The sequence below is a fragment of the Rutidosis leptorrhynchoides genome, chromosome 6 (assembly GCF_046630445.1).
Source record: "Rutidosis leptorrhynchoides isolate AG116_Rl617_1_P2 chromosome 6, CSIRO_AGI_Rlap_v1, whole genome shotgun sequence".
Classification (NCBI taxonomy): Eukaryota; Viridiplantae; Streptophyta; class Magnoliopsida; order Asterales; family Asteraceae; genus Rutidosis; species Rutidosis leptorrhynchoides.
In genome coordinates, this window is record NC_092338.1 from 428,030,652 (window position 1) to 428,050,146 (window position 19,495).

At 35.7% G+C, this 19,495-nt stretch overlaps 4 protein-coding genes across 4 annotated transcripts; 3 read left to right on the top strand and 1 right to left on the bottom strand.

The window, feature by feature from the left end:
* Positions 1–6,358: 6,358 nt before the first annotated feature.
* LOC139852623 (ammonium transporter 1 member 2-like) lies at positions 6,359–9,002 on the top strand. Its single transcript, XM_071841934.1, has 2 exons — positions 6,359–6,866; positions 7,719–9,002. The coding sequence occupies exons 1-2, from the start codon at positions 6,359–6,361 to the stop codon at positions 8,723–8,725; spliced, it is 1,515 nt and encodes a 504-aa protein (XP_071698035.1). The 3' UTR covers positions 8,726–9,002.
* A 438-nt stretch (positions 9,003–9,440) lies between these two features.
* Positions 9,441–11,952, top strand: LOC139856032 (ammonium transporter 1 member 2-like). Its single transcript, XM_071845267.1, has 2 exons — positions 9,441–9,994; positions 10,735–11,952. The coding sequence occupies exons 1-2, from the start codon at positions 9,493–9,495 to the stop codon at positions 11,757–11,759; spliced, it is 1,527 nt and encodes a 508-aa protein (XP_071701368.1). The 5' UTR covers positions 9,441–9,492; the 3' UTR covers positions 11,760–11,952.
* A 590-nt stretch (positions 11,953–12,542) lies between these two features.
* On the bottom strand, positions 12,543–13,553 carry LOC139855216 (uncharacterized). The gene has a single exon (XM_071844455.1). The coding sequence runs from the start codon at positions 13,551–13,553 to the stop codon at positions 12,543–12,545; it is 1,011 nt and encodes a 336-aa protein (XP_071700556.1).
* Positions 13,554–17,667: 4,114 nt separating this feature from the next.
* Positions 17,668–18,741, top strand: LOC139852799 (photosystem I reaction center subunit IV, chloroplastic-like). Its single transcript, XM_071842130.1, has 3 exons — positions 17,668–18,127; positions 18,377–18,442; positions 18,555–18,741. Exons 1-3 carry the CDS (start codon positions 17,846–17,848, stop codon positions 18,657–18,659), a joined length of 453 nt encoding a protein of 150 aa, XP_071698231.1. The 5' UTR covers positions 17,668–17,845; the 3' UTR covers positions 18,660–18,741.
* Positions 18,742–19,495: the final 754 nt, after the last annotated feature.

Below are 19,495 nucleotides of genomic sequence, written 5' to 3' on the forward strand. Positions count from 1 at the left end.
GATTCATCCAGGAGCCGGTAAAATGTACCACGATCTCAAGGAACAGTATTGGTGGCCTAATCTTAAGAAGGATGTTGCAACTTATGTTGGGAAGTGTTTGACTTGCTCGAAGGTTAAGGCCGAACATCAGAGGCCCTCTGGGTTACTTCAGCAACCGGAAATCCCGCAATGGAAGTGGGAAAGGATAACGATGAACTTCATCACGAAACTACCAAAGACGGTGGGCGGATACGATACCATCTGGGTTATCGTTGACCTTCTTACCAAATCTGCACACTTCTTAGCCATGAAGGAAACGGACACGATGAAAAAACTCGCTCAACTATACATAAAGGAATTTTTATCTCGTCATGGTGTGCCCTTATCGATTATTTCAGACTGAGATGCCCGTTTTGCTTCTAGATTTTGGCGTTCTTTGCAAGAAGCCTTGGGGACTCGTCTCAACATGAGTACTGCGTATCACCCACAGACCAACAGACAAAGCGAACGCATGATTCAGACTTTGGAGGACATGTTGCGTGCTTGTGTTATTGATTTCGGAAAGGCCTGGGAAAGGCATTTGCCGCTAGCCGAATTCTCTTACAACAACAGTTATCATTCGAGTATTAATGCCGCACCTTTTGAAGCATTGTATGGTCGCAAATGCCGTTCTCCTATTTGTTGGGCCGAAGTAGGCGAAAAGCAAATCACCGGACCCGAGTTAGTCCATGAAACAACCGAGAAGATTGTTCAAATTCAAGCGAGACTCAAGACGGTCCGTTATTGCCAAAAGAGTTATGCCGACCTTAAACGTAAAGACTTCGAATTCAACGTGGGTGACCGTGTAATGTAGAAAGTCGCACCTTGGAAAGGTGTAATCCGTTTTGGAAAATGTGGGAAGCTCAATCTGCGATACATTGGTCCTTTCGAAATCTTGGAGCGTGTTGGACCCGTTGCTTACCGTCTGGATCTTCCGACTCAATTGAGCTCAGTTCATCCTACCTTTCACGTATCGAATTTGAAGAAGTGTCTTGCTGAACCGGAACTTGTCATACCACTAGAAGAACTTACGATTGATGACAAACTCCACTTCGTGGAAGAACCTGTGGAAATTATGGACCGTGAGGTCAAAACTTTGAAACACAACAAGATTTCGATCGTCCGAGTCCGATGGAATGCCAAACGAGGACCCGAGTTTACCTGGGAACGAGAGGACCAAATGATGCAGAAGTATCTTCACCTTTTCCCAACTCATCCATCTACCTCAACTTAAAATTTTGGGACGAAATTTTCTTTAACAGGTGGGTAATGTAACGACCCTGGATTTTCCGACTTATATTATTAATATTTATTATTAATACTTGCGCTTTAATAAATGTATGCTTATACATTTTACTTGTTACCGTATTTGACTTTCCATGTCCCGACTTGTCTTTGTGACACACACTTTTCATGAATAATATTTCGAATATTATTTACATTCATAATTAATTATTATTAATTATTTCTAATTAACTAGTGTAAGTAGTTAATTACTTGGGCTTTATTTATTTAATTGTTGCATACTTACATGGACTTATGTTAATGGACTTGGACTTGGGCTATCAAGGCCCACCCTACATACTTGTTGGACTAACTAGTAAGCCCATTATTATGCTAATGATTCATTAAGGATAAACTAGATTAATTAGTTTAATGAGGAGACAAAATGTTTCAAGCATGCATGCACCTCTTTCCCATATCTTTAACCTTATACTCTTCCTAGCATACACCACTCTCCCACATTAGAAAGTTGAAGTTGACTACCCTCTTTTGGGACCTCCTAACCGTCGGCCATATGGGGGGGGAGTTCCATTTTCAATTTTTTTTTTTTTTTTTTTGTTGTTGTTGTTGTTACTTATATGCTAGTATCATCTCATTTTACACATACCTCATTACACTACTTCTTACTCCAAACTTTTACTCTCAACTTTCTCTCTAAAATTGTAAGCAATATATCTTTTTCTTTCTTCTTTTCTTTCCTTTGAAAACCGAAACTATCATCATCATTCTACTAGTTTGTTGTTTGTTGTTCAAGATCAAACTTTATAGTTTGTATCTTCATGAATCTTGTTTCTTCCATCTTTGTTTGATGAGAAATCAAGAACAAGGATCTAAGTTTCTATAACTTATGGTTCTACACTTAAGATGTTATAAGGATCTAAAGCTCATAAGCTTTGAGATCTTACTTGTGTTCATGTTTTGTAAATTTAAGGTTTATTTTCTTAAAGATCCAAGTTTTGGCTTGAATCTTCTTAAGTATGAAACAAACATAAGCTTGCTACTTGTAACTTTAATTTATTTTCTTTCTTTTGTAAGTATTTAAATTCGTGATTGTTATTATTTTGGTCAAGTATTACTACTTAAACTTGATCTCATTATTCTTGAAACTAAAGTTAAACTTGTAAGTTCAAGAACATGGAAGTTAAACTTTCTAGTTATAACTTCATACACTTATGTTGGATCTAAGTTTCTATAGCTTATGGTCTTCCAATTTTGTCTAAAACAATATCTTATAAGCTTACATACATTTTTCTAGATGAAAATCTAAGTTTCATAACTTATGGTTTCATTAAAGTAAATATCCAAGTTCTATACCTTAGGGTTTTACTTAAGAACACTAGATCTAGACTTTCTAGTCTAGGATCTTCAAGATCTAACTAAGATCTAAGTTCTACAACTTAAGATCTTGTTTATTTAGTTTACTTTGAAGTTTATAGCTTAATGTTACTATTAGGACTCATGTATGTGTCGGATCTAAGATCTTGATGTAACTTTGGTTCATCAACCTACTTACAATCCTTAAATGAGTTGTGCTACATATCTTAGACATACACTAGTGTTATGATGGTCAAAACTTGGTTAATATGATGCAAACACATCAACGAGTTGTACACTTGAAGCTATAGGCATCAAGGATGAGAACCGTGATGAGCATCAAGCACTAAGAACCCACCGGAGCACTTTGTTTAATGTTTTCTGGGTCTGATAAGGTTACCTGGGCTACTGGAAGTTGATTTCTAGTTAGTTCGGTTCTAGTAGATGATTTTCCGTTTAGGCCTCGTCTTAATACGAGTTACGGTTTAGGATTTATAGCCTTTCGAAAATCACTACGCCCTTTTAGCGTTGTGCTGAAATTTCTGACCTACTCGCACTTAAACCGTCGCCACGGTCAAATGAAGACGAGTTTGGTTCTGGAAGTTGGTCAGCAACTAGGGGACTCATATACGGAGCCATGGCTACTGGTCTCAACTCATTTCAGTTTGTATATAGGTCGTGGCGACTGAACGAAGTCAGCCTTTATTTCGAACTCTATTCTTGATTGAAACTTACTTTACCCTTTTTGACTTATGATGAATGATGATGATACTTAAGACTAAATTTACATACTTTTAAACCTTTGGGAACGATTTACTTAGTAACTTTTGACTTAGGTTGAGGACCTTTCGGACCAACTACTTGCTTACTTATCTCGTACCGACTTTACTATTTTTCACTGTGAGTTATAGCATCCCTTTTTACTTTAACTATTTTGGGAACTGAGAATACATGCGCTTTTTACGTTTTACATACTAGGCACGAGTACTTAAACTTTATATATGTGTGGGTTATACAACGGCATAAACTTTCCCCTTAGCTCGGTAACGTTTAGTCATTGGTCTTTGAACCGGTGAACGTGAATCTTAGATATGGATCCATAGGGTTTGACATCCCCACTCGGGCTAGTAGCGCTAGCATTTAACGGGTGTTTAATACTTCGTAATCTTACGCACTCGCCAAGTGTACTTTTAGGGGGTGATATTACGTTAAGTTAGTTACCAAGTGCCCACGGTTGAACATATACTTTTCATACTGTTTTGAAATACTGAAATCTCGTGGCCTACCTTACACTACTATTATACTTAAACTATAGCTTACCAACATTCGTGTTGACGTTTTTAAGCATGTATTCTCAGGTGCTTAGAGGTTTGATGCTTCCGCTGTTGTAGTATTGCTGTGTAGACACCCGCTGCTTCTGTTAGAGATGTCTCCGCATGAAACACTTATTTTGCATTCAAACTATGTTACTTTTGAAACAATGAATTTATAATGACCTAAGGGTCTCGTACTTATGTTAATTGCTTCTATTCATAGAAGCATACTTTAGTTTGTAAAACTTATGACGTTGGTTATGACGTCACCCTTTCTTATGAATGCAAACTTATTTTAAAACAGCATATAGTGTTTGACCTTGTAATGATCCTGTTGTTGATGATCCGTACACGTTCATTTTGTACGGGGCATCACAAAATCAACCGACTATTGATCTTTGGGACGAATCTTACATTCCTCAAGATCCAAGCATAATTCAAGTGTCTAACCACGAGATCACAAATACCTACGATATCAAGAGTACTCCCATTCGCAACTCGAACCCTACCGGAGTAAACCTCAAAAATTACCATCTCGTTCATGTAAGGAGTAGCATGATACGATGCACCCGAATCTAAAACCCAAGATTCTTCAAGAACCTCTTCTTGGCACATCAACGCATCCTCGATCACCGTAGTCACCATGCTCCCACCCGACTTAAGGCTCGGGCACTTTGACTTTTAGTGACCAACTTGTTGACAATTTCAACACACAACATTCTTTCTCCTCGATGGACTCTTTGACCTAGCTCATCCCCGACTAACACTTAGAACCGAACCCGAACTCCCATTCGAATCTTTCCTACGAGTAATAATCAAATTACGGATTCCTTCAAAAGTGAGATTAGTAGTTCCGGATGAACCACTAACCGCCGTTACCGTTCCTGCCCAACTATCGGGTAGCGAAGATAGAAAAAACAACACTTGTAGCTCATCATTGAATTTAACATCAACCGACATCAAACGAGTCAAAAGTAAATTAAATTCGTTAACATGATCCGCTGCTGAAGAATTCTCCTTCATCCTAGCATTCACCAATTTTCTTATCATGAAGACCTTGTTCAAAGCGGCCGGCTTTTCATACATGTTAGATAAAGCCGCGAGCAATCCCGCTATTGTGGTTTCACCCACAATGTTGTAAGCAACGTTCTTTACCAGAGAAAGTCGAACAACTCCAAGGGCTTGCCTATCCAACAACTCCCACTCGCCTTGAGCCATCTCTTCCGGTTTAACACCGGTTAATGGCTGATAAAGCTTCTTTTGATAGAGCAGATCTTCAATTTGCATCTTCAAAAGCTAAAAACGGTCCCATCAAACTGATCTATTTCACTTTTATCTGCCATTGTTCCCGAAAATATTCGTAACCCGATCTCTAGATACCACTTGTAAGGAATTAACGTGAGCCTCAACAAGAACTTGATAACCCCAAGTTACCAAACCCACAAATAATAAACAAATAATTCAAGTGAACAAAGAAAATAAACTGCAATAACGTAAATAAACACAAGAATATAACGTGGTTATATCAAATATTACTAGTGGGGTTTAATCCACAGCCAATCAAAGAGAAATTCTCATTAAAATTCGTAGGTGATAACTTAAAAGTTACATGAGGGTTGTATTTATAGTGTAGGACTTAGGGTTAAAACATAATAAAGAGTTCTAGAATATTCTTGGACTAATTCTGGACGTAACTTGTAAAACAATTCATGTGTGTAAAAGACCTCAAATTTGGTGAGCCTAAGTCCCAAACGTGACATTTAAACTTTTCCAACATATTCAAATTGCTCGATTCATTTAAACACGTTATGAACCTCTTTCTCACGTAAAAAGCATTTGAATTATTTGTTTCACTTTTTACCTTTAGTACATCATGTCACCAATGGTGACTTCAAGTCATCAAATATGACCCTTCCCAATTCTTTTGTTTAAAACTCTTCTTCACAATTGACAGATAAACGACGAACAGGAATAAGATATTTAATGATACTAGAAACATGGAGTATATTATGTAAGAGTAAAGGACGGGGTGTCTAATTAAAATAAGTGTGATCAAAACTTTAAATTGGAATAGTTTAGCCATTTCCTATAAATATTTGTTTAGATCCACTCAAAGAAAAATATTTTCCAAGACCAATATTTTAACTCATCATAGTTATAACTTAGTTTGATTATTTATAACTTGGTTTGATAGTCGATTTTTTCAAAGTAAGCATAGATTTAACAAGCATAGCTATGCTATAAATTTAATAAGTCAACCATATGCCTTCAATTTTTGAGTATTCAACTTTAGTGGACATCAAACACCACCTAATTAATGTATTTCCGTTGACTTATTATAATCAAGGTTTACATTACTTCCCTATACTCTATAAAACCACAATTTCACTAATCACTTCCATTCAATCAACCACACCATTTTCTTCACAATGGCATCTTTCCCATCTTGCTCTCCAGCAGAGCTCACCCCTCTCCTCGGCTTCACGCCCAACGCCACATCAGCAGCAGAGTACATATGCAACCGTTTCACTGCCACGTTAGACAAATTCACTGACACCACATATGCCATTGACAACACATATCTTCTTTTTTCAGCCTACCTTGTGTTTGCCATGCAACTCGGGTTCGCTATGCTTTGTGCAGGCTCTGTTCGGGCTAAAAACACAATGAATATTATGCTTACAAATGTTTTAGATGCAGCTGCTGGAGGGATATCTTATTATATATTCGGGTTTGCTTTCGCGTTTGGTGGGCCATCGAATGCGTTTATTGGGAAACATAATTTCGGGCTGAAGTCGATCCCTTCGAGCGTTTATGATTATAGTTTCTTTCTGTATCAATGGGCATTTGCAATAGCAGCTGCTGGTATTACTAGTGGATCTATTGCTGAAAGAACTCAGTTTGTGGCTTACCTTATTTACTCCTCCTTCTTAACAGGTTATCTCCTTTAGTAATAACTGTATATTAAATGATATTCATTTTTTCTTTTTTGGAATTAGTTGTTACGAATATCTTTTTTTTTTTTTTTGTTTATTTTGATGTTTCCAAATGAGAATTGTCACTTTTAGAAGATGTAGAGGAGTTTTAAATTTAAATTCTTATAATATATTATTAATTAATTAGTAATTATAATATTGATAAATGTTGAAATAAAACACATTTGTGGCCCCATTTAACAACTAATATGAAATATGATGCTTGTATCCATGTCAGCAAGACAATTAAGTATTTAAAAGTCAAATATATTTTGTCATTATCGCTACCTTAGAATTAGAATAATACATTAATACGGATTAGATTATTACGAATTACTAAATATTTTAGGTATATACAAATATATAAACACTAAAATATTTATAAGATATATGTCCTACATAGTTTGACTAGTACTTGAGTTAACTAGCATATAAATATGTAAAAAGGCAGGCCATGTTGTGAGGGGTTGGCTTGATTTTAATTTATTAAGATATGAGAATATGAGATGTTTTTAATTAAGGACCACTTTGAGTTAACTAGAATAAAAAATTGTAAAAGGCGCTGCCGTTTACTCTTTTTTGTTACATGTTCAAAATGGTAATTACCCCAGTTTACACATTTCTCACATATTCACAAAACCATCTCTAGCGATTGGGTTATCATTTATCATTAACTTATAAGATTACCTCACTAGCAGTATACCCGTAGGCTGAAAAGAGAAAACTTTATCTGCTATACAAAATTACATTTACAAATATCTTAATTGCTTATGAAATAGACTAGAAACTAACATATTGATTTAAATGATCACAGGTTTTGTGTATCCTATAGTCTCACATTGGGTGTGGTCAAGTGATGGTTGGTTGAGTGCCACACGATCACCAACAAGTGGTAGTCTCTTGTTCAGCTCAGGAGCTATCGATTTTGCTGGCTCGGGTGTGGTCCACATGGTGGGTGGGATTGCTGGTCTTTGGGGTGCCTTGATTGAAGGTCCACGAATCGGTAGATTCGACCGCTCTGGACGCTCTGTGGCCCTACGAGGCCATAGTGCATCACTTGTCGTATTAGGTTCTTTCCTTTTATGGTTCGGATGGTACGGGTTCAATCCGGGGTCTTTTCTCACAATCTCAAAGTCATATGGTACTACAAATGCTTATTATGGTCAATGGAGTGCGGTTGGACGGACAGCTGTCACCACCACATTGGCTGGATGCACCGCAGCATTAACTACTCTGTTTGGCAAACGATTACTAGTCGGTCATTGGAATGTGACCGACGTGTGTAACGGATTACTAGGAGGTTTTGCAGCTATAACCTCGGGTTGTGCAGTAGTCGAGCCATGGGCTGCAATTGTTTGCGGGTTTGTTTCAGCTTGGGTTCTCATAGGATGCAACATGCTAGCAGAAAAGTTTAAGTATGACGACCCACTCGAGGCAGCCCAATTGCACGGCGGGTGTGGGTCGTGGGGTCTTTTATTCACGGGCTTATTTGCTAAAAAACAGTATGTCCACGAGGTGTACGCCTCTGGGCGCCCTTATGGGCTTTTTATGGGTGGTGGTGGAAAGTTACTAGCAGCCCAAATTATCGAAATCTTGGTGATATTTGGGTGGGTGAGTGTAACTATGGCACCACTTTTTTATGGTTTGAAAAAGCTTAACTTGTTAAGGGTATCCGAAGACGATGAAATGCAAGGAATGGATGTGACTCGACATGGTGGGTTCGCGTATATTTATCACGACCAAGATAATAGTTCGCACCCACCACCCGGGTTTATGATGAGAAAGATTGAGCCTACAAGTGCAACTACATCTCCAATATAACCACGCAATGAACATTGTTGTGTAACTTTTGTTATTTAATGTTATTAATTATAAAGTGGCTTGTATATCAGTAAGCAAGTAGTTGTATTCATAAAGGTTTGTCAACTAAGATGTTGGTTATAAAGGCAGCAAAGGGGCTTCTTTTGAGATCCGAGATGCACCCAAGATAAGTGAGATGGCTTGTTTTTTTTTTGTTCACTGGTTAACTAATTAATGTCTTGTTTTGAAATTAACATATATTGTATTTTGGATAATTATATGTTAAAGTATGTTTGTTGTATCCAATGTTATATGACACATATTGTTTTGTTTAGACAGTGTATCAACGAAAAAATTCATTATATGATTCCGATACGTTCACTCATTGTTTAACCATACTAAGATTGCCTAGTGATTGAGGTCGATCTTGATACGTTCACTAAAGGTCAAATATTTAGACCTTACTATAATCATATACGGAGTAACAGTTACAAGATAATCTATTAGGCTATATATATCTGCGCTCTCTACGGTTTATCAGAAAAAAACATCATCCTTTTATTTATTTGTTCATTTAAAGTTACTACATTTTATCTGTTATAAATTTGGGTGGTCCTCAAGCCACATCACAATATTGTGGTGCACAATTTGTTACCCAAAATGGTTGACTAGGCGTTGACTTTAAATGTGTCTCAGCCTCACAACTTACACATAAAAAGACTTGCTTTATCATTCTATAAAACCACATAACTCATTTACCTCATCACCACCATAAACCACCCTCAGCCATGGATTCTTTCCCCACTTGCTCCACAACAGACCTCACCCCTCTCCTCAGCAACAACGCCACGGGGGCAGCCAACTACATATGCAGTCTCTTCAATGCCACGTCAGACAGATTCACTGACACCACTTATGCCATTGACAACACATACCTTCTGTTTTCAGCCTACCTTGTGTTTGCCATGCAACTCGGGTTCGCTATGCTTTGCGCAGGCTCTGTTCGGGCTAAAAACACGATGAATATCATGCTTACAAATGTTTTGGATGCAGCTGCTGGAGGGATATCTTATTATATATTCGGGTTTGCTTTCGCATTTGGTGGGCCATCGAATGCGTTTATTGGGAAACATAATTTCGGGCTGAAGTCGATCCCTTCGGCTGTTTATGATTATAGTTTTTTCTTGTATCAGTGGGCATTTGCTATTGCAGCTGCTGGTATTACTAGTGGTTCTATTGCTGAAAGAACTCAGTTTGTGGCTTACCTTATTTACTCTTCTTTCTTAACAGGTCACAATATATTCTTACCTTTTATATAATATAATAATAATAAATTAATTAATAATTAATATAAATTTTACTCCATATATTCGATATAATAATTATAATTATAATTATAATTATATTCTATGTATGTATAATAAAATACCTACAGGACACATTAACTCAGTTTGTATGTATGTACTATTTATTTATGGTAATTAACAATATCTTTTTTTTTTTTTTTTTTTTTTTTGTATGTACGGCATATTACTTTGGGTGTTAACATGACAAGAAGTCATGATCAAGTACATGTTTGTGGACTACTGCTTATTAATATTGTATAAGCAACCTTAGATTATAATTAACTAATTAATTAAATTTTAACTGTCGCTCCAGACTGGTTTGAAAGTTTATTATGATTCCAATTGTCTGACCCATCAATGTCAACAATGGGACAAAAAGACAGTTAATAATTTGTATCTAGTTAATTATCAAATTTCGTCATATACCATATACGGAGTATTTTATTTTATTAGTTTATGTTACAATACAATACATACAATATACAGTATTAGATTAAATTATAGTTGAACTGTTGTTCAATTAGAAAATCCTTTAACCTTTTTTTATTTGTAAATAGTTTCTAACAAAAAAAATATATTGTATGTTCACTAAATTTGATTAGTAATTGACTACTCCGTAATTGTTAGAAATATGTGGTTGTAGTGTTGTATGTCTGGTAACATGTTTTGGTTTAAACGTTACAGGTTTTGTGTATCCTATAGTGTCACATTGGGTGTGGTCAAGTGATGGTTGGTTGAGTGCCACAAGAACAAGCGGTAGTCTCTTGTTCAGGTCAGGAGCTATTGATTTTGCTGGCTCGGGTGTGGTCCACATGGTGGGTGGGGTTGCTGGTCTTTGGGGTGCCCTAATCGAAGGCCCACGAATTGGTAGATTCGATCGATCTGGACGTTCTGTAGCCCTACGAGGCCATAGTGGTTCACTTGTTGTGTTGGGTACATTTCTTTTATGGTTTGGTTGGTATGGTTTTAATCCAGGTTCTTTTCTCACCATCTCAAAATCATATAATACTTCAAATGATTATTATGGTCAATGGAGTGCGGTTGGAAGGACAGCTGTCACGACCACATTGGCCGGATGCACGGCCGGGTTGACCACATTATTTAGCAAACGACTACTAGTTGGTCACTGGAATGTGTTCGACGTTTGCAACGGGTTGTTAGGTGGGCTAGCCGCTATTACTTCAGGGTGTTCTGTAGTTGAACCATGGGCTGCAATTGTTTGTGGGTTCGTGGCCGCTTGGGTTTTAATAGGCTTTAACAAGCTAGCAGAAAAGTACAAATATGATGACCCGCTAGAGGCGGCCCAACTACACGGTGGATGTGGGGCGTGGGGCCTACTCTTTACGGGCTTATTTGCCCACAAACAATATGTGCATCAGATATTTGAGCCAGGTAGGCCATATGGGTTATTCATGGGTGGTGGTGGAAAGTTATTAGGAGCTCAAATAGTTCAGATACTTGTAATAATTGGTTGGGTGAGCGCGACAATGGGCCCACTTTTCTATGGGTTGAAGAAGCTCAAGTTATTGAGGGTTTCGTCAGAAGATGAAATGGCGGGAATGGACATGACGAGACATGGTGGATTCGCGTATGTTTATCATGATGAGGAGGTTAGTTCGCACCCACCAACAGGGTTCGCGATGAGCAGGATCGAGCCATCAAGTGCAAGCCCGTTGCCTAGCAACGGGTCAACGAACAATGCGGTGTAGTATACCATTTCCTATGTGTTTTCGGGTTTCTGTATCATACTGGGAAAATTTACATTAAATTGGAATTAGTATTAGTGATTGTAACTAGGGATAAAAATGCTTATATTTTGGTTTCGATGCCATCCTTATTTCTATGTACATGTTTATAATTTGGTTCAATTGATCTAAAATAATTATATAAGACCATAGATAATGGTGACGCCTACGTGGAGTGAAAGAGGTGCACTTTTTGGGGCATGTCAGTTACTGGACCATGCCATTTTAGGAGGGAGCTGTTATGGGGGGATTTTGTTATGGGATGACAGTGACGTGACATTTACTTTTTATTTCTTTTTTAGTTATTTTAATTAGTTTTTATTTATTAAATAATATAAAATGTAACATTTTTCATATATAAAAAAAACAAGTTACATAAAAAAAAGTTACATTAATAAAAATAAAAGTTACATTAATAAAAAAAATAAAGCTTACATTAAAAAAAAAAACATTACAAGAATTGAAAAAATAAAAGACTAGTTTGTAGATCGAAAGTTCGGTGGGAGGTCCCAAATATGAGCTTAAATCTTCACGTAGTTGATCGTGTACGGCTCGATCACGAATTTCCTTTTCTCGTGATCTTCGATCTTTGACTCTTCTCCTAATATTACGACGGGGCCTGTTTTCGGGTTTATCTAACCATTCTTGTTCCCAAGTACTCAAGGCAAAACTGTTATCTTCTTGTATCATGTTGTGCATAACAATGCAACTGTATTTTATCCTTCTCATCTTGTTAACGCTCATAACTCATGCCGGAGTTTTCAAAATTGCAAACCTACCTTGTAAAACACCAAATGTACGCTCAACGTCCTTTCGAGCACTCGCTTGAAATCTAGTAAATTTGACTCGTGGCTCATCAATAGGCGTCGAGTATCCCTTTATTAACGTTGTCCAATCAGGATATATCCCGTCCGCTAAGTAGTAACCAAATGGATACACGTGTCCGTTTACTTCAAACGAAGATGGTGCAGTTGTATCCTTTTTTAGTGAATCAAACAACGGAGAGTGATTCAAAACATTTATGTCGTTGTTTGAACCAGCCATCCCAAAAAATGAATGCCATATCCACATATCGTATGAAGCAACCGCTTCAAGCATTATCGTAGGGTGACCGTGATCACCTCTAGTATACTGACATTTCCATCCAACGGGACAATTTTTCCAAGCCCAATGCATACAGTCAATACTACCCAACATTCCTTTAAAACCATGTTTCTCCTCGTGCGTCGAATACAACCGAGCAACGTCAGTTGCCGTCGGCTTCCGCAAATATTCTCGGCCATATAAATCAATTATACACTTGCAAAAATTATTTAAGCAAACATATCTCGTTTTCTCCGCCATTTTTATATATTCATCAAAAATATCAGCGGATGTTCCATACGTCAACTGGCGTAACGCACAAATTATTTTTTGATACGTCGTAAAACCAAGACGTCCGAGTGCATCCAGACGTTGTTGGAAAAATACAAAGTGTTTAGGAGCATTATTAGTATAAGAGTGATTGAGAATACCGTCTTTGATACGTAGAAATAAATATTTTCGCATCTGAAATCGTCTCTTGAAAACGTTGTCTGGATACGTCGGATTTTGCGAAAAGTAGTCGTTCCACAAAAGGAGACCCGCAGCTTCACGATCTCTATTAATAAAACGTCGTGGGTTCCGTTGCACCCGATTTCTTCTAGGTGGACTTTCCTCCGCTTCTTCGGACAAGGTGCTATCGAATAGCAAATCTAGACTAGCGGCTAAAAACTCCATTTTTTTTAAAACAACAAAAGTGTTTATGTAATATAAATTAAATTGCTAAAGTAGAGAGTATAAAGAAAGGTGTGAAAAAAATGGTTAAATGTGAATGTATTTATTGGAGGAAGAGGGAAAAAAAAGAAGAAAAAAAAGGCAACGGCTATATATTCCAACGGTTTAAAAACCCAACCAATCACCAACAGCCACGTGTCCAAGCCGCCCACCCTCATGCCCGTGATCCGGCGACAAACGCCCACCGCCGCCCAGTACCTGCGTTTGTGGTGGCGATTGTGGCGTGAAACGGCTCTACGCTGCCGCGTTATCTGTGGTCTAATGGTGTAGTGTACGTGAAGCAAAATGTATTTAACCTTTGTTGTTTCTTTGACTTCTATCATACCATTTAGACAATGGTTAAGCCTTTCAGATATAAAAATATTTTTAATATAAAAATTTAAAATTTTTGTGAATAAATTATTCTTATGAAATTAAAGGTAGAAAGTCCGTAAGTAATATAAAAAATTACGGAGTAACATTTTTAGTTAATGTTTAACCATCGCTTTAAAGACTATGATTAGCAATGTATTTTTTATATATACAAAAAGAATCTAATTAAGAACTATGGACACATTTAATGCTATTTTACTAAGAAAAATCGCCTTCAAATATGTTCAGGAGAACTTTGCACATACTATAATGGTACTTATTCTTACGAATATAAGGGACAATGAAGATGAAGTTTAGATATTTTCTAACCCAAAAAAAGGAAGTCGTCTCTAAAGCTAGAAAGACAAAGAGAGAACCATAGTTACTAGAAGCTAATTCATATGCATTATTTCAAACATAAGAAAAACAACCTACAAGGCACTGGACTTTTGACGGGCTAATCCTTTTTTATGCGTTGTTTTCTCAAAAAAGCTAGCGCTCCCGTGGTTTGTGAGAAGGAAAAAGGATTCATCCTTTAAGTCATCGTTAAGTTTTATCCGAAATTCGATTTCGAAGACCTTCAATTTTGACGTTTTCGAGGATTTTTTGACGTTTTAGTTGATTTTGAATTTTTAAACATACTTTGACAGCTCATAACTTGCTATAGAACATTCTAATCCGTGATCCGTTAGATTTATCAGCAATCTTGACTAAAAGTATACGAAACTCCTCAATCAATTTCAATAATCGTCACATTTCGCAATCGAACATTTTATACCCTAATTTATAAATCTCAATATCAGGTCTAATTTTAATTTGTCACTTCAGAAGCTTTCCAACGGATAGATCCCCAATAAATACACATTTAAAAAAACATTGACTAAGAAGCTACAATTCAATAGATACGTTCATTTAAAGTTATGGCTTAACAAACATCAAGCACCAAGCACCACGCCACGCACCAAGCACCACACACCGTGTGTGGTGTTTGGTGTGTGATGCGTGTTTGGGAGGACAAATGGTTGTCATGGTGAATATTTCGGTAACACGCATCACGCACTAAGCACCAATTGCAATTACAATTTTTTTGATAGCATATTTTTAAGGGATTTTATCGTATATACCCTTCTTAACTTACAAAATCACATATTTACCCACTTAAAAGAGATAATATCATATATGCCCATTTTGAATACTTAAACGCATTATATATACCCACAATATCATATATGTCCATTATAAACACTTAAATTCATCATATATACCCACTTAAACCGAACAAAATCATATATGCACTACTACACAAATGAAAATAGAAACCCCTAAAAGAAACCGGTTTTCAGAGAAACATGAAAAAACAGGTTTCTATAGTGAATGAGAACCGGTTTTAAAAAAGAAGGAAACTAGGAACCGGTTTTTCTAAAAAAACCGGTCTCTATTCCTAACTTTAGAAACCTGTTTTCCTAAAAAACCGGTTCCCATGTTTAGAGACCTGTTTTTTTTAAATAACCGGTCTCGTTTCTCCAAATTTTTTTGAAGTGATCTGGGCGGGAGATGAAAGTGTTAAAAAATTCAAAATCTTCATTTTATCCTAAAGCCTCTTCATTTTATCCTAAAGCCTTATCATTCATCTATTCCACTTTACAAGCTAGAAACCAAAAGCCTCATCATTCTTGCTGCAACTACGGTGATTAATTTCATTTTTCTTTTCACTTAAAAATATATACATATATATACAAGTGTTAAGTTTTGGGTGATCGAAGAAACTTAGACAAAAAACGTAAACAACAAATCTCTTTTTGCAGGTGACTAAAAGATGATTGCCCAATCATTTTTCATGACAACTTCATCTTCACTGAAGAAAAGGTCAGTTTAATTATATGGCACTATATATACAAGTGTTAAGATTTAGAATCTATTTTTGCTTTATGTGTTAGTTATATATATCAAAGCCTCAAGAATTGTCTCAAAAGATGATGGTATTATATTTTGAAATTTGCAGGTCGATGGAGCAATGGATTCAATGACTTATAAGACACAGGACTTAAATGACTACATAATGAAGAAATTTGTGATAACTTATGAGGATGTTTTAACCACCATATACTGACTTCAATTCGAAGATGTAGTTTTAGACATGAAATGGACGTATCTAAATTAGGATATATGGGCCTATTTGCATAATATATTTTTTTTTTTTTTTAAATTACAATAGAAACCGGTTTTTATTAAAAAAACAGGTTTCTATTCTGGAGAATAGAAACCTGTTTTTTTTTGTAAAAACCGGTTCCAAAAGTCAAGTTTCGGAACCGGTTTCAAAACCGGTCTCCACTTTAGAAACCCCTACCCATAGAAACCGGTTTTAAAACCGGTTCCTAAACCCCTAAAAACCGGTTTCCATTTCCCATTTTTGTAGTAGTGATGACCATTATAAACATTAAATCCATCATATATACACTTTCATTAAAAAAGAATAATCAAAAATACGAATTGAAGCGTTGTCAAAAAGCCTGAAATAAAATATGGCGTACCAAAATGTGATGCAAACCGCGAAGGTCACAACTAATTATTTATTTATTTCGAACTATTATAATTAATTTCGATGATGATGATGATGATGATGAATCTAAATATCAAATTATCAATATTTTTAATATTGAATATAATAGCATCTAAAAGAGATTCATCTGGCATATTTGCATATTACGGTAGATAATAGCACCTAACTAATTATCAAGTGATCGCAAGAGTCGTATTTGGCTTAATTTCATTTTTCCTTTTGTCAATTATATCCATTTTATAGAGATGAACGCTAGATTTGAAAACGATACAAGTGTTGTATGGCTTTTCAAGTAGGAAATTGATATCTTCCTATCACTTTGCTACATAAACAAACAACTCAATAAAACCGGTCACTTTTTTGAATCACATTTTTGTTAGTCGTATTTTGTTTCAGGGGTTTAGACAACCATTCAATATGCATGGTAGAGCAAATTGCTAGATTGTTATTATAAAAAATGTGTATATATGTATAAGATGAATTTAAGTGTTTAAAATGAGCATATATTACATTATCTTTTTTAAGTGGGCATATACGAGGAGTTTAAGTGTTTATAATAGGCTTATATGATATTACTCTCTTTAAGTGGGTATATATGATGTATTTAAGTGTTTATAATGGACATATATGATATTTTCTCTTTTAAGTGGGTAAATATGTGATTTTATAGGTTAAAAAGGGTATATATGATAAAACCCCTATTTTTAAACATTTTCGAAAATGATGATGACATTTTCACCGACTTCCGTTGATTTTATCTGCCATTAAAGATAGTTTTAATATAGTTTTAAGTAATAAAAGCCCAATAGCCCGAAGAATTGGTTTAGCTATTAAGTGGGCTTAATATTATTTACACAATGATAAAAGTGAGAATGGGCTTCGATGAATATAAGCCTTTGCTTTCGTAACTTAATACTCCGTAGATACATAGATTTGAAAGTCGTCCATATACACGAACGGATGTCGAACATAAAACATTTATTGGACTATTTTTAAGTTTACTATTTATTTATATTTACTTATATTAGTATTAGACAGGAGTATCTTGTTTAATCTATCATTGTTGGATGCAAACAAATTTTTTTTATAAGTGGTCAATAATTCTATCCAAACTGGATAATAGACCAACGTGGCAGCCTCGTATTGGCCAGTTCCAAACATGCAAATTCCATAAACCAATTACTGTAATCCAAAACCAAGACAAGATTGGCAAAAAAAGAAACAAAACAATTTTTAGGATCACCAACACTAGTATTATAATTCAGTACTTTGTTATTTGTGGATAAGATAATACAAAATTAGTAACTTAAAGAAGTAGCAAGTGATGGCCACATCCAACATGGCAGCTACTGCTAGTTTTCTACCTGTTTTTGCATCAAACACAAATGCATCATCTTCAAGAACAACAAGTACTGTTTCATTTTTTAACATTAATACTAATAAGAGTTTAAGAAAGCAGTTGGTTATTGTAAGGGCAGAAGGAGAAGCTACAGAACCGGCTGCAACCACCACCACAACCACCGATGAACCGATAGCAGAGGGTGCTGAGAAGGCAGCCGCTAAGGCTGCTAAGCCACCACCAATTGGTCCTAAAAGGGGTACCAAGGTAAAATCACAATTCTTACTTTTGTACGTATATGTAAAAGATGTTCAGTTAACTATTTATATTTCGTCTCAAAATAATTTTCTAAATTCAAAAAACAACTTATGTATCACTTATTTCACGAAGGATTGAGTATATTTTTTAGTGTCTAGTTATAACAAGTTTATATGATATATGATGATTAATTGAATATGATTGTATTAGATTAATTTTCGGTTATAATTTTTATGTTACTAATTGAACCTAATGTAGGTGAGGATTCTACGAAAGGAGTCGTATTGGTATAAAGGTGTTGGATCGGTTGTAACCGTTGATCAGGTTAGTTCTCTTTTCGAACAATAGAGGTGGTATACTAGATGAGTCGAATATTATAGTAACGAATTAAAATATTCATATTTTCAGTATAACATGTTGTTTATGATATATATAGGATCCAAAGACGCGATATCCAGTGGTGGTCCGGTTCAACAAAGTGAACTATGCAAATGTATCAACAAACAACTATGCGTTAGATGAGATTGAAGAAGTTGCATAATAATTTATGTCAATTTGTATAGTATAGTATTTTGTCATTTGTAACACATTTTCTTCCTTAATATATTATATATACTCCTATATATGATCATCTACACCAATTTTATTGGAAGAAGGTATATGCAAGTTTGTCCTTAAATACAGAGTAACTAACTCTTAACTTGTACTCTTAGAGCACTAGTTAGCTTTTTCCATGATTAAATATAAATTTATTTTATTATTAAGTTGAAATAAACGGATCTAATACTAAGGTAATGTTAGATGCTTATAAAACAGATACAAGTACATTTTTATTTTGCTAATAAAATTAAAATTTAGGGAAATTCGCTCAAATACACTTTTTTATAAAGTTTTATTTCAAAATACACTTTTTGGAAAAAAATTGTCTATTTACACCATTAGGTCAACCACCCTTTGGGTCGACTACCCCTTGACCTGGTCGACCACCACAAATTTCAATGTGGTCGACCAACATTCTTTCTAAGAGATGGCCGACTACTTCAAAAAACACGGTCGACCACGAGGTCGACCATATTTGCATTGTAGTCGACCAACATGTAGGTCGACTAAGCATAAAAGCACTCTTTTATTGGATAAGATATATCAGATAACATACCTAACTTATTATTAAACCACAAAGACTTAAACACACGAAACAGGAAACATACAAACACACATACATATCATCCATGACAGTTAAACACATTTAAAACTTAAAAAAAGAAGCTAATCATCACTCAAATTGTAAGTCGAGTCAAATTGTGTTGAGCATGAGTCTTCACGTTTTCCCTTCCCCTTCCCCTTTACCATCCCCTTCGGCTTTGCCTTCGTTTTTGA